Source organism: Engystomops pustulosus, chromosome 6 (assembly GCF_040894005.1).
Source record: "Engystomops pustulosus chromosome 6, aEngPut4.maternal, whole genome shotgun sequence".
Lineage (NCBI taxonomy): Eukaryota > Metazoa > Chordata > Amphibia > Anura > Leptodactylidae > Engystomops > Engystomops pustulosus.
Genome location: NC_092416.1, coordinates 102,432,564 through 102,447,311, shown reverse-complemented (window position 1 = coordinate 102,447,311; position 14,748 = coordinate 102,432,564). Strand labels below are relative to the sequence as shown.

The following is a 14,748-nucleotide window of genomic DNA, read 5'->3' as shown; positions in this document are numbered from 1 at the left end:
TGAGTCACTGTTGCCTTTTTATCAGCTCGAACCAGTCTGCCCATTTTCCACTGACCTCTGGCATCAACAAGGCATTTCCGCCCACAGACCTGCCGCTCACTGGATGTTTTTTCTTTTTCGGACCATTCTCTGTAAACCCTAGAGATGGTTGTGCGTGAAAATCCCAGTAGATCAGCAGTTTCTGAAATACTCAGACCAGCCCTTCTGGCACCAACAACCATGCCACGTTCAAAGGCACTCAAATCCCCTTTCTTCTCCATACTGATGCTCGGTTTGAACTGCAGGAGATTGTCTTGACCATGTCTACATGCCTAAATGCACTGAGTTGCCGCCATGTGATTGGCTGATTAGAAATTAAATGTTAACAAGCAGTTGGACAGGTGTACCTAATAAAGTGGCCGGTGAGTGTATGTGCGATCAGCACATTGTAATGAATGAGGAGGAAAATCCCCATATACTTCCATACTGTAGTATGGCAGTATATGATAGGATTGATCAGACAACCTTGGGTTTAAGCACCCTAGGGAGTCTGAAAAATAGGAAAAATTAAATAAAAAAAAAAAGTTTAAAAAAAATTATAATAAAAAATCCTAAGAATTCAAATCACCCCCCTTTCCCTAGAGCTAATATCAATATAAATAAACAGTACAAATCATCAACACATTAGGCATCGCCACGTCTGAAAATGCCAATGTATTAAAATATAATAACGGTTTTTCACTGCGTTTAACCCCTTAACATAAAACACCCAAAGTCGAAAATGGGACTTTTTTGCCATTTTAAAATTATAAGAAGTCCTAGAAAAAAGTGATCAAAAGGTCATACAGTCCCAAAAATTATAGAATTAAAAACGTGATCAAAAGTCGCAAAAATAACACTACTCACAGCTCCATACACTAAAGTATAAAAAAGCTATGATCGCCAGAAGATGGCAAAATTTTATTTATTTATTTATTTTGTACAGGAGGTTTCAATTTTTGTAAATGTATGAAAACATTATAAAACCTATTTGGTATCCCCATAATCGTACCGACCCAAAGAATAAATAATACATGTCATTTGGGGCGTACAGGAAAAATCCAAGCCCACAAGAATACTGCGCAAATGGGTTTCTTTCCTTGCATTTGGAATTTTTTTTCCGCTTCCCAGTACATGGCATGGAATGTTCAATACAATCAATATGAAGTGCAATTTGTTATGCAGAAAACAAGCCATCACACAGCTCTGTACATGGAAAAATAAAAAAGTTATAGATTTCTGAAAGTGGGGAGTGAAAAATGAAAATGAAAAAAGAGCTGTGGCCATTTTATGTAATGAAGAACATCTTTTGAAATTTTAACAATTTGAGCGCTTTTTATTATTTATAATAGGCACAAATGCAGTTATGTAGAAACTGAAGCTGCACATTACTGTGCAAGACAAGGTGCTCTAAGGGTGCGGTCATGCGTACCGCTTTGATTACGCTTATAAACTAAATCAAAGAGCATTGGGCCGTGCCACAGTGCAATCGCATATGCATTTCTAAGGACACAAATGTGGTCAGTGTCTTGTATTGTTTAAATGCAAGACACCGGGTACTGGTTACCGACCACGAGGTACGAATGACCAAACCCTGAGACGCTCTGGTGACATAGCCGAAGCGCCCCATTTTAATTAGCATAATTACTTCTTAGTAGGAGTCTACCATCAGTAAACCTGACGGTAAATGTCCTTTTAGCATCCTTGTGCCATGTGTTCAGTAGCTTTTAGTTATCACACAGGGAAAGCTGTGGACAAGCCTCTTAGGAAACGTTTTACAAGGCATTTTGACAGAAAGCAGACAGTCGCATGTATTATTTTGTTGTGCCTTTTGATGCAGGGTTTTATGTCAAAACTTTCTTTTCTTATTTATAAATGAATTTAATTTTCTTATATAACTTGCCTTTTATTGTCCAATCTTTGCTTAAAAAGTGCATACAATCCTGCATCAAACAGCAATTGTAAACCTTTCCTATAAGCAGCTAACACATGCCTGCACACACACATATAATCAGCTCTCTCCATTCCCAGAGAGCACAGCCAGGTGACACATGCCTGTCCATGTGTACCTAACACTCATCCGCCTGCCCATCCTCCATGTTCATTGGTTATAACTGGGTCAAGCTCCTCCTGCCTACACTGTGATTGGACAAAAATAGGTCAGAGTCCACCTGCCTCTCCCCATGTCACTGCCACATGACTATCCCAGTGAAACTTGGAAAACACAAACACATTGAGGCAGACGACACTGACAATACAGCGGAGGCACTGCTGAAATAGGAAATAAATAAATAAATGGTGCACAGAAAAAATGCTGCAAACTCAGGAGCTGATTGGTTGTCCAAAACGTCTCATTACATGGATGTAGCTGCTGCAGACTCCTCCTGGATTCTCACTGCTGGAGAGGAAAAGAAGAGAAAAAACAAACATTTTTCGATTGATCAGGAAATGGGGGAACTCCTGGTCTCTCCCCTTTCCCAGCACATCCAGTGCCAACTAGGACCCTGCTGAACTGCTGTCACCCTATGTGCTCGCTCCCTGCAGGCAGCATTCACATTGAGTCTTTCTGATTAGAAACAAGAGAAGAAGACAACCTGTAATAGGCCTTATTATCGGTCTCATTGTATTCTATAGTAGTGTCAGAAGTGGAGATGGCACGGCCAACAGCCCAGCTGGCTGGCAATGAGAAGCTCCAGGGCCAGCAGCATCACACGCCTCCTATAGGGGTACCAGGGGCTGGTATGGTAAGCCTGAAGAGCTTGCTGCAAGGACCTATTAAGGGGCAAGATCGCAGGGCAAAGGAACTATCCAATTGTAAGTACCACATAAAGCAAATCGTAAGTACATTTATCCTTAATGCAGATGTGTCAGTCCCACAGCTGTTAATGTATCCAATGTGTCTTTTCTGCTTCCTGCTATACTTTGTGTTGGAGCTAGTAAAAGACTATGAAACCCAAATTTCAATCAAAATGCATTTGGCTACCTGTATATTTAACCATTTTATTGTGTGTGGGTTGACTTTAGCTTACACAATCATATGCTATGTTATCTGAGAAGCATTTAAATTCAAACCAATGGATGGGTAAAGTATTTATAGAGCTTGTTTTATCATTCTCCATCTTATACCTATTGAGTGGTCTGTAGTATAGATGTGCATTAAAATTTTGGGTTGATCATGTCAGATGTGTAATTAAAGAGCTAGAAAATTGATTTATCCCATTACTTTGTATGATCCTTTTTCAAGATCTAAGATATTTAATCCCCCTTAATGTAATATACATGGAATGACACATTTTGTTGGCAGTTCTCACCAAATATCTAGTCTCTATTATGTTCCCACTACTCCTGATTCCTAAAGCAAGCACAGTGCCATTGGAATCTTTTATACATTTTTATATACCTGTGTTCCTGCCCTGCATCCTATACAAATGTCAATTTAAGAAGCAATCTTCTCCATTTATCTTCTCCATATATAAGTATATATTTCTTGGCCTTTGTCAGAAGAAAATAAAGCCTACACAGTCATGCAGTGTTTAATCACTATAATATATATATATATATATATATATAAATATATATATATATATATATTTATTTTTTTTATTTTTTTTTCTTTTCAGTATTATTTTACATTCATTAATATTTATGTCTATTTATTTCCCACTAGCGTGATATGGGGTCAGTCCGCATACCATAATTCACAATTTATTTCCACAATATGTGAATGGGATCTTTAAAATCCTATTCAGAGTCTTTGCTCTAAATTTTCCTTTAACTTGTGACTCATGCCTCTCAACCTCCGACACCTAAGTTTATTTGGAACCAAAATGACATTGATAATAAATATGTTGATTTAATGCCTGCATACATACCACCATATAATAGACAGACATTTTCTCTATGACATTTTCTCAAGTTCATAAAATTTCTATAATGGCAACAGACACAGACCTATGTTATCTACATATGGATTTTTTTTTTAGTCTATTACGGTTAAGCTGTAATAGTCGGGCCTCTTGCATACGAAAGTATTATGGGGACACGTGGCAGCCGTTGTTTCAGTGGCTTGCACACGTTCCAAACTACTTTTTGGGATTATGCCCAAGACTGTTGATTCCAAGACCGCATGCATGACTGCTTGGGCCGCATATTACAGAGCAGGTCCTTTTCCTGCCTGAGTTTGCTGCATGAGGCTCCCACGATTATGAGAGATGGGCCACAAACAAGGGATCTGGACCCATTGTTTGAACCCCAGAAATAGCACACATTTGTGTGGAAGAGGCTTCATCAATGGCGGATGGGCAGGCGCCTAGGGCCTTATATGAAGATCCGTGAACTTCTAAAAAAAACCCTCTATACTCAACTTTGGTTTCTTCTCCCTGGCTCCATCTTTTCCTTCTGGCCCAGGCGGTGTCGCGGCCGTGTAACGTCATATCGTGTGTGCGCCGCACCAACAGAAAGAAAAGAGGATGAAGCTGCGGGGTTGGGAAGAAGAAGCCGAAAGTGAGTATATATAGAGGTTTTTTTTTTTTCAAGAGGTCCCTGTTGTGGACTTTTCACTAATAGGGGGAGGGGGCTGTGGATATTCTGTAAAGGGGCCGGGGCGGCTTTAGACATGTAAAGGGGTGCATCTTTTCTTTAAAGGGGGCATCTGCTGTGAACATTTCATTAAATGGGGCATCTCATGTGGACATTTCTGTAAAGGGGGCTTCTCTGTGGACATGTTATTAAAGGGGAGCTCTGCTGTTGACATTATTAAAGGGGGTCTCTGCTGTTAACATTCCATCAACCTGTTACTGCTCTGCGTCCAATATATAGGACTCACAGCATTGGGCGCTAACGCTCAGCGTCCAATATATGGGACGCAGAGCTGAGACCGGAGCTGGGCCAACATCATAAAACATGGAGTAACACCGCCGTGGGTGTTAAACCCGTTAAATGCCGCTTTTGTGGAGTCTGGCAAAGGTCTCCCCCCCCCCACACCATCTTCGATTGTTTCTATGGTAGCCCTGAGGTCTGATCAGGACCCCAGGGATATCCGCAGGCAGTGCCTGTAAGATCTTGTCTGTGATGTTAAAAGGTGCAGTGTCAGCCTATGCATGTGCATATATCAGTATTGCAGGGTATTATCAGATGATTGCTTTATGTGCCATGGTGGAAGGAATAAAAAAAGTAATCCAATAAAACAGAAATTAATAAAAATGCCAAAATCCACATAAAATGACAAATAATGTCATGATTTTGTGAAATAGGTCAAAATCATAAAAAAAAAAAAAATGATTTGTACCTATTTATCCCAAAAAAAATGTAATTAAAAAACATATCTACTCCTGAATGATACTGGTACAAAGTAGTACATGTCCCTGCAAAAAAACAAGCCATCAACCAGCTACGTCGACAAAAAAATAAAAGTGCCACTTGGAAGACAGCGATGCAAAATCGATTGATTTTTCCCCATATTAGGTTTTATTGTGAGAAATGGTATCCACGTCATCATACTGACCCATAGAATAAAAATAAGAAGTTTATATAAATATGGTAAACATAAAAAAACTAAAGTAAAAAATCAATTACATAATTCAGGCTTTTTTACTCCTCCACCCCCAAAAAAGTTATTACGTTTTTAACAATGGGGCTTACCAACCACAAAGTGGTATCTTTGGAAAATACAAAAGGGCGCCAGTGAGGAAACTAAAATCCTCTAAGTTCTATAGGATAAAACTGGAAGCTGCAGGGTGCACCTTCCCTTCTGCAGCTCTCTGTACGCCCATGCAACAAGTAACATCCACATGTGGAGTGTCTCCGTACTCAGGAGAAATTGCATAACAAATTTTAAGATGGTTTTTCTTTTTTTTATCTTTTGGAAACATGTAAATTTTAGGGATAAATGAATATAAATTCAAATTAAATGTATTACTGACAAAATGAGACCATTCTAAATTTCAACTACATTTTGTTTTATTTACTACGCACCGCTCAAAGCAATCCTAAAAGCAGTTTTTAATAGTTTGAAGGGTGTGCTTTTGAAAATGGGGGATTCATAGGGGGATTTTTATATTTCAAACTCATTTAAAACAAAATTGATCCCAAAAACTGCTCCGAAGCCGGAGCTGCACAGACACGGGCCTGCTGTTCGGCGCATGCACAGACAGCAGATTCATCGGACGAGGGCGCGCAGTTCCTCGTAGCTGCGTGCCGAAGATTTTCGGTAGGAGGAAAAAAGAGGCTACCGGGGCGTGGAGTAGCCGCCTCGTGTAACCTCAGATGCGGCTACTCCACGCCCCAGTAGCCGCATAAGGAAATTTGAATATTGGGGCAATAAAACTTTTCTAAACATTGCAGGGACGTGAGGATTAGCCCTTAAAAGGGCTATCCTCACGTCCTATTGATCCACCTACCACCCGATCTACCTTTATAGGTAGATTTGTGGTGTTAGGTTCCCTTTAAGAAGTGCCTGCGCCACATTTGTGTCGTACACAACCCTTTTGCGACACCTGCCAGATTACAAGCCAGATTGCGTGTTGAAGGGGTTAAAGGGGAGCTCATCTGTTGACATTTCATTAAAGGGGGGCTTTGCTGTGGACATTTCATTAAAGGAGGGGGTTTGCTGTGGAGATTTCATTAAAGGGGGTGGGGGCTTTGCTGTGGACATTTAATTAATGAGGCGTGGCTGTTGCTGGACATTTTATTAGAGTAGGTTCTCCATTTCCTACCCTAAGGCTTTTTTCAGTTTTTTTATTGTTATGGTAATATAAGGAGCCTTGGCTTATATGCAAGTATTTACAGTATGAGGAGGAGTTCAGCTGCAGAGTGCACAGAGGCTGGGCCAGGGGCAGCATCCACATCTCCTACACTGTCTGGTAGATCTGTTCTGGACGGTTTCATGCAGTTAGGGAATGTGATTGGCTTTCCTAAATAGATGGGCCATAAGAGCACATTTGAAGTTCTTCATTAAATTACTTTTATGAACAGTACAAAATTAAGAATATAGAGTATTTAGAGTAGTACTAAAGTACTAACATCCGGGCATGTGTATTTTGGACGCTGGGGGGGCCCTAGTTGTGTGAACAGCGCAGGGCCCGTCGGACAATTAATCCACCACTGGGCTTCATCATGGTTCATCAATTTCATCAGAGGAAATACTGTAACATGTATTATAGCCTTACTTGGGTGGTTTACTTTACACAGTGCAAAATGAACAAAGCACAATAAATGCTCACAGTTTTACAATAGGGAACTATAGGTAATGTGTGTGTTTTGCCATACAGGCGCTACACTCAACACTTTATGCTGCACACATTTTAGGCCTCATGAGGATTTAGGTGCAGTGAACTGTATGGAGACAAACAAAGTTTCCTGCAGTACAACTTGCTTTCAGTTTCTTGGAATTTCATAGATCACAGTTGAATTTTGCAAATTATATTCTCAGAATTAGTTTCCTGTATTCAGAAAATGTTCTGAATCTATTTAATGTTCATTGTTATGAATATGTTTGGAGTATACAGAAGAGCTTTATTGCACAATAACTTGGAACAATGCCCATAAGCCATAGAAGGCAGGACGTAAGTAAAGGGCATTCCAGGTGAGAAAGGAAGCTCAAACTTGATTGTCTTACATCAGACTGGGTGACTTGCTGCATCACGTGTAGCGCTAGCGTTTACAGGACAAACCATGTGGTTATTTTAATGTATCTATAAGAAAAATCTGTGGACCGTTTATAGCAGCATGTCTTTAACAAGCAAGTAACATACTGCATAGTATCAGTATAGAAGAGCTCATTGTAGTAACTTTGGACTAAACTTTGGGAACATTAAAATGAAAAAATACTCAGTTGATATTCTCTTTTGTGGTCCTGAATCTCACATTATTATTTTATTTACAATGACAATTTAAATGCTCTAGAAGCAAGTGTACAAATTATTGGTGTTAATGTAGTATGAGGTATAAAACTACCAGTTTCATCATTATCCTAGCTTTTATATTTTACCTCAAAAGAGACACTTTTGTTGGATGGGATCACATTTTTATACTGGCAAACTGTAATTCAGTGAAATCCAAGTGAAAACAGCTCCTCATTTAATTATTGTTCAGAGGTTTTACACTCATTAGTTGATAATAATATTCATTACAAATTGACTAGTATTCCCCCTTTGCTGATATTAAACCTCATTCAGCATGATGTGTAGCAGGTTTTTGTTCATGGGCATTTTAGGGTATGTAGAACCCGTTTTCAAGTAACGCAACATTCAAATATGGCCTAATGCACACAAAAGCTAATGTACACTGAGCTAGGCCTGTAAGACAGGACCCTGTGAACCCATAGAACTCTCTGCTTTGGAAGTGTACATTATGTGCCTTTTGTATGAAGCAAATCCCAAAGGTGATAAAACAAGCTAATAAAGACGAGAGGGCACTGTCCCCGTTTGGAGAAATCAAGGTTTAATTACCAGAGACGACAGGGCTTTTTTACTATGAGAACTGTCAATCTGTGAAATAGCCTGCCTCAGGTGCTGGTCACAGCAGGGACAGCAGAGAGCTTCAAGAAGGGTCTAGATGCCTTTTTACACCTAAATAACATTGATGGTTATGTTTTATAGAATTGTTTCCCCTAAATCTCTTCCTCATCCAATCCCTTCCCTAAGACTAAAAAATGAACTAGAAGGAAAGCTGGAAGGTAGATCTTGATATGCGTCACAAAAATATATTTTTTCACAAAATATCATTGATTGATATGTTTAGCTGCCACAAAAAATTTAATTTGTTTGAAATTTGATATTTTTATTTTGCAAAAAATTTTTTTGACCTAATATGTTTGTTTTTAAAAACACAGGGGCAGATTTATCAAGCTGTCTGAAAGTCCTAGTTGCCCATGGCAACCAATCATAGTGCCCCTTTAAAATATTCATGAGCACTGGTAAAATGAGAGGGGGGTGTGCTACGGGACGGCGGGCACACGTTAATGTCAGTGTAGCCTAATATGGTTATCCAGCATATATGGTCTCGCGAACAATAAAATAATAGTAGTAGATCAAATAGATGATGGAAATAACATAAAATAAAACTAATAGTAAAAGCAATATATTGATAAAATGTTCAGTATTCTTATATGTAAACTGAGCCAGGCAGGGAAATACCGGTAGTTATGATAAATATGTGTATTTTTCGAATATAAGAAGCTCCTAAATTTAAGACCCCTCCCAGATTTAGTAATAAAAAAAAGGAGAAATATATTTGACACAAAAAAAATTCCCAGTGGTCACACAGCTCTGCTAAATCCATTAGCCCACATACAAAGTTGATTTTTTGTTATTTTCATTTATATTTTATATTGGTCAATATTTTATGTTATCACATAATATTTGATCTACATTTTAACTGCCATATATTTTGGTAACCATATGTTAGATGTATGTGTTTTTAAAAACAAAAATATTAGGTCAAAAATACAATATATAAATGACAAATTTCAATTTACAATTTACTTTTGATGCTACCAGCTAAACTTATCTATCTATGCAACATTTCCATGTTAGAATGTCATCTAACATCTTTCAGTTTGAAGAAAATTGTAGAGAAAATAAGGAAAGGTGCTCCTTGTATCCAATATTGCTGTCACAACTGTGTCCTAGGTGACTAAAAACCTCTGCTCAACCTGACCCAGATTCCAAGTATTTCATTATGTAATGAGGTTTGTAACATGTATGACATTATAGGAATGGGACATAATATGATGACATGACATTATTGAATAAAGTATGGACTGCTTTTTGGGATTATGCCCAAGACTGTTGATTCCAAGACCGCATGCATGACTGCTTGGGCCGCATATTACAGAGCAGGTCCTTTTCCTGCCTGAGTTTGCTGCATGAGGCTCCCACGATTATGAGAGATGGGCCACAAACAAGGGATCTGGACCCATTGTTTGAACCCCAGAAATAGCACACATTTGTGTGGAAGAGGCTTCATCAATGGCGGATGGGCAGGCGCCTAGGGCCTTATATGAAGATCCGTGAACTTCTAAAAAAAACCCTCTATACTCAACTTTGGTTTCTTCTCCCTGGCTCCATCTTTTCCTTCTGGCCCAGGCGGTGTCGCGGCCGTGTAACGTCATATCGTGTGTGCGCCGCACCAACAGAAAGAAAAGAGGATGAAGCTGCGGGGTTGGGAAGAAGAAGCCGAAAGTGAGTATATATAGAGGTTTTTTTTTTTTCAAGAGGTCCCTGTTGTGGACTTTTCACTAATAGGGGGAGGGGGCTGTGGATATTCTGTAAAGGGGCCGGGGCGGCTTTAGACATGTAAAGGGGTGCATCTTTTCTTTAAAGGGGGCATCTGCTGTGAACATTTCATTAAATGGGGCATCTCATGTGGACATTTCTGTAAAGGGGGCTTCTCTGTGGACATGTTATTAAAGGGGAGCTCTGCTGTTGACATTATTAAAGGGGGTCTCTGCTGTTAACATTCCATCAACCTGTTACTGCTCTGCGTCCAATATATAGGACTCACAGCATTGGGCGCTAACGCTCAGCGTCCAATATATGGGACGCAGAGCTGAGACCGGAGCTGGGCCAACATCATAAAACATGGAGTAACACCGCCGTGGGTGTTAAACCCGTTAAATGCCGCTTTTGTGGAGTCTGGCAAAGGTCTCCCCCCCCCCACACCATCTTCGATTGTTTCTATGGTAGCCCTGAGGTCTGATCAGGACCCCAGGGATATCCGCAGGCAGTGCCTGTAAGATCTTGTCTGTGATGTTAAAAGGTGCAGTGTCAGCCTATGCATGTGCATATATCAGTATTGCAGGGTATTATCAGATGATTGCTTTATGTGCCATGGTGGAAGGAATAAAAAAAGTAATCCAATAAAACAGAAATTAATAAAAATGCCAAAATCCACATAAAATGACAAATAATGTCATGATTTTGTGAAATAGGTCAAAATCATAAAAAAAAAAAAAATGATTTGTACCTATTTATCCCAAAAAAAATGTAATTAAAAAACATATCTACTCCTGAATGATACTGGTACAAAGTAGTACATGTCCCTGCAAAAAAACAAGCCATCAACCAGCTACGTCGACAAAAAAATAAAAGTGCCACTTGGAAGACAGCGATGCAAAATCGATTGATTTTTCCCCATATTAGGTTTTATTGTGAGAAATGGTATCCACGTCATCATACTGACCCATAGAATAAAAATAAGAAGTTTATATAAATATGGTAAACATAAAAAAACTAAAGTAAAAAATCAATTACATAATTCAGGCTTTTTTACTCCTCCACCCCCAAAAAAGTTATTACGTTTTTAACAATGGGGCTTACCAACCACAAAGTGGTATCTTTGGAAAATACAAAAGGGCGCCAGTGAGGAAACTAAAATCCTCTAAGTTCTATAGGATAAAACTGGAAGCTGCAGGGTGCACCTTCCCTTCTGCAGCTCTCTGTACGCCCATGCAACAAGTAACATCCACATGTGGAGTGTCTCCGTACTCAGGAGAAATTGCATAACAAATTTTAAGATGGTTTTTCTTTTTTTTATCTTTTGGAAACATGTAAATTTTAGGGATAAATGAATATAAATTCAAATTAAATGTATTACTGACAAAATGAGACCATTCTAAATTTCAACTACATTTTGTTTTATTTACTACGCACCGCTCAAAGCAATCCTAAAAGCAGTTTTTAATAGTTTGAAGGGTGTGCTTTTGAAAATGGGGGATTCATAGGGGGATTTTTATATTTCAAACTCATTTAAAACAAAATTGATCCCAAAAACTGCTCCGAAGCCGGAGCTGCACAGACACGGGCCTGCTGTTCGGCGCATGCACAGACAGCAGATTCATCGGACGAGGGCGCGCAGTTCCTCGTAGCTGCGTGCCGAAGATTTTCGGTAGGAGGAAAAAAGAGGCTACCGGGGCGTGGAGTAGCCGCCTCGTGTAACCTCAGATGCGGCTACTCCACGCCCCAGTAGCCGCATAAGGAAATTTGAATATTGGGGCAATAAAACTTTTCTAAACATTGCAGGGATGTGAGGATTAGCCCTTAAAAGGGCTATCCTCACGTCCTATTGATCCACCTACCACCCGATCTACCTTTATAGGTAGATTTGTGGTGTTAGGTTCCCTTTAAGAAGTGCCTGCGCCACATTTGTGTCGTACACAACCCTTTTGCGACACCTGCCAGATTACAAGCCAGATTGCGTGTTGAAGGGGTTAAAGGGGAGCTCATCTGTTGACATTTCATTAAAGGGGGGCTTTGCTGTGGACATTTCATTAAAGGAGGGGGTTTGCTGTGGAGATTTCATTAAAGGGGGTGGGGGCTTTGCTGTGGACATTTAATTAATGAGGCGTGGCTGTTGCTGGACATTTTATTAGAGTAGGTTCTCCATTTCCTACCCTAAGGCTTTTTTCAGTTTTTTTATTGTTATGGTAATATAAGGAGCCTTGGCTTATATGCAAGTATTTACAGTATGAGGAGGAGTTCAGCTGCAGAGTGCACAGAGGCTGGGCCAGGGGCAGCATCCACATCTCCTACACTGTCTGGTAGATCTGTTCTGGACGGTTTCATGCAGTTAGGGAATGTGATTGGCTTTCCTAAATAGATGGGCCATAAGAGCACATTTGAAGTTCTTCATTAAATTACTTTTATGAACAGTACAAAATTAAGAATATAGAGTATTTAGAGTAGTACTAAAGTACTAACATCCGGGCATGTGTATTTTGGACGCTGGGGGGGCCCTAGTTGTGTGAACAGCGCAGGGCCCGTCGGACAATTAATCCACCACTGGGCTTCATCATGGTTCATCAATTTCATCAGAGGAAATACTGTAACATGTATTATAGCCTTACTTGGGTGGTTTACTTTACACAGTGCAAAATGAACAAAGCACAATAAATGCTCACAGTTTTACAATAGGGAACTATAGGTAATGTGTGTGTTTTGCCATACAGGCGCTACACTCAACACTTTATGCTGCACACATTTTAGGCCTCATGAGGATTTAGGTGCAGTGAACTGTATGGAGACAAACAAAGTTTCCTGCAGTACAACTTGCTTTCAGTTTCTTGGAATTTCATAGATCACAGTTGAATTTTGCAAATTATATTCTCAGAATTAGTTTCCTGTATTCAGAAAATGTTCTGAATCTATTTAATGTTCATTGTTATGAATATGTTTGGAGTATACAGAAGAGCTTTATTGCACAATAACTTGGAACAATGCCCATAAGCCATAGAAGGCAGGACGTAAGTAAAGGGCATTCCAGGTGAGAAAGGAAGCTCAAACTTGATTGTCTTACATCAGACTGGGTGACTTGCTGCATCACGTGTAGCGCTAGCGTTTACAGGACAAACCATGTGGTTATTTTAATGTATCTATAAGAAAAATCTGTGGACCGTTTATAGCAGCATGTCTTTAACAAGCAAGTAACATACTGCATAGTATCAGTATAGAAGAGCTCATTGTAGTAACTTTGGACTAAACTTTGGGAACATTAAAATGAAAAAATACTCAGTTGATATTCTCTTTTGTGGTCCTGAATCTCACATTATTATTTTATTTACAATGACAATTTAAATGCTCTAGAAGCAAGTGTACAAATTATTGGTGTTAATGTAGTATGAGGTATAAAACTACCAGTTTCATCATTATCCTAGCTTTTATATTTTACCTCAAAAGAGACACTTTTGTTGGATGGGATCACATTTTTATACTGGCAAACTGTAATTCAGTGAAATCCAAGTGAAAACAGCTCCTCATTTAATTATTGTTCAGAGGTTTTACACTCATTAGTTGATAATAATATTCATTACAAATTGACTAGTATTCCCCCTTTGCTGATATTAAACCTCATTCAGCATGATGTGTAGCAGGTTTTTGTTCATGGGCATTTTAGGGTATGTAGAACCCGTTTTCAAGTAACGCAACATTCAAATATGGCCTAATGCACACAAAAGCTAATGTACACTGAGCTAGGCCTGTAAGACAGGACCCTGTGAACCCATAGAACTCTCTGCTTTGGAAGTGTACATTATGTGCCTTTTGTATGAAGCAAATCCCAAAGGTGATAAAACAAGCTAATAAAGACGAGAGGGCACTGTCCCCGTTTGGAGAAATCAAGGTTTAATTACCAGAGACGACAGGGCTTTTTTACTATGAGAACTGTCAATCTGTGAAATAGCCTGCCTCAGGTGCTGGTCACAGCAGGGACAGCAGAGAGCTTCAAGAAGGGTCTAGATGCCTTTTTACACCTAAATAACATTGATGGTTATGTTTTATAGAATTGTTTCCCCTAAATCTCTTCCTCATCCAATCCCTTCCCTAAGACTAAAAAATGAACTAGAAGGAAAGCTGGAAGGTAGATCTTGATATGCGTCACAAAAATATATTTTTTCACAAAATATCATTGATTGATATGTTTAGCTGCCACAAAAAATTTAATTTGTTTGAAATTTGATATTTTTATTTTGCAAAAAATTTTTTTGACCTAATATGTTTGTTTTTAAAAACACAGGGGCAGATTTATCAAGCTGTCTGAAAGTCCTAGTTGCCCATGGCAACCAATCATAGTGCCCCTTTAAAATATTCATGAGCACTGGTAAAATGAGAGGGGGGTGTGCTACGGGACGGCGGGCACACGTTAATGTCAGTGTAGCCTAATATGGTTATCCAGCATATATGGTCTCGCGAACAATAAAATAATAGTAGTAGATCAAATAGATGATGGAAATAACAT

At 39.2% G+C, this 14,748-nt stretch overlaps 1 protein-coding gene across 1 annotated transcript in view; it reads left to right on the top strand.

Moving 5' to 3' along the window:
* The first annotated feature begins 2,218 nt into the window (after window positions 1-2,218).
* Window positions 2,219-14,748, top strand: part of DBP (D-box binding PAR bZIP transcription factor) — a 62,460-nt gene continuing 49,930 nt past the window's right edge. Inside the window, exon 1 of the mRNA XM_072110506.1 lies at window positions 2,219-2,832. Within this exon, the coding sequence (XP_071966607.1) occupies window positions 2,670-2,832 (163 nt within the window). The 5' untranslated portion in view covers window positions 2,219-2,669. The remainder of the gene's footprint in view (window positions 2,833-14,748) is intronic.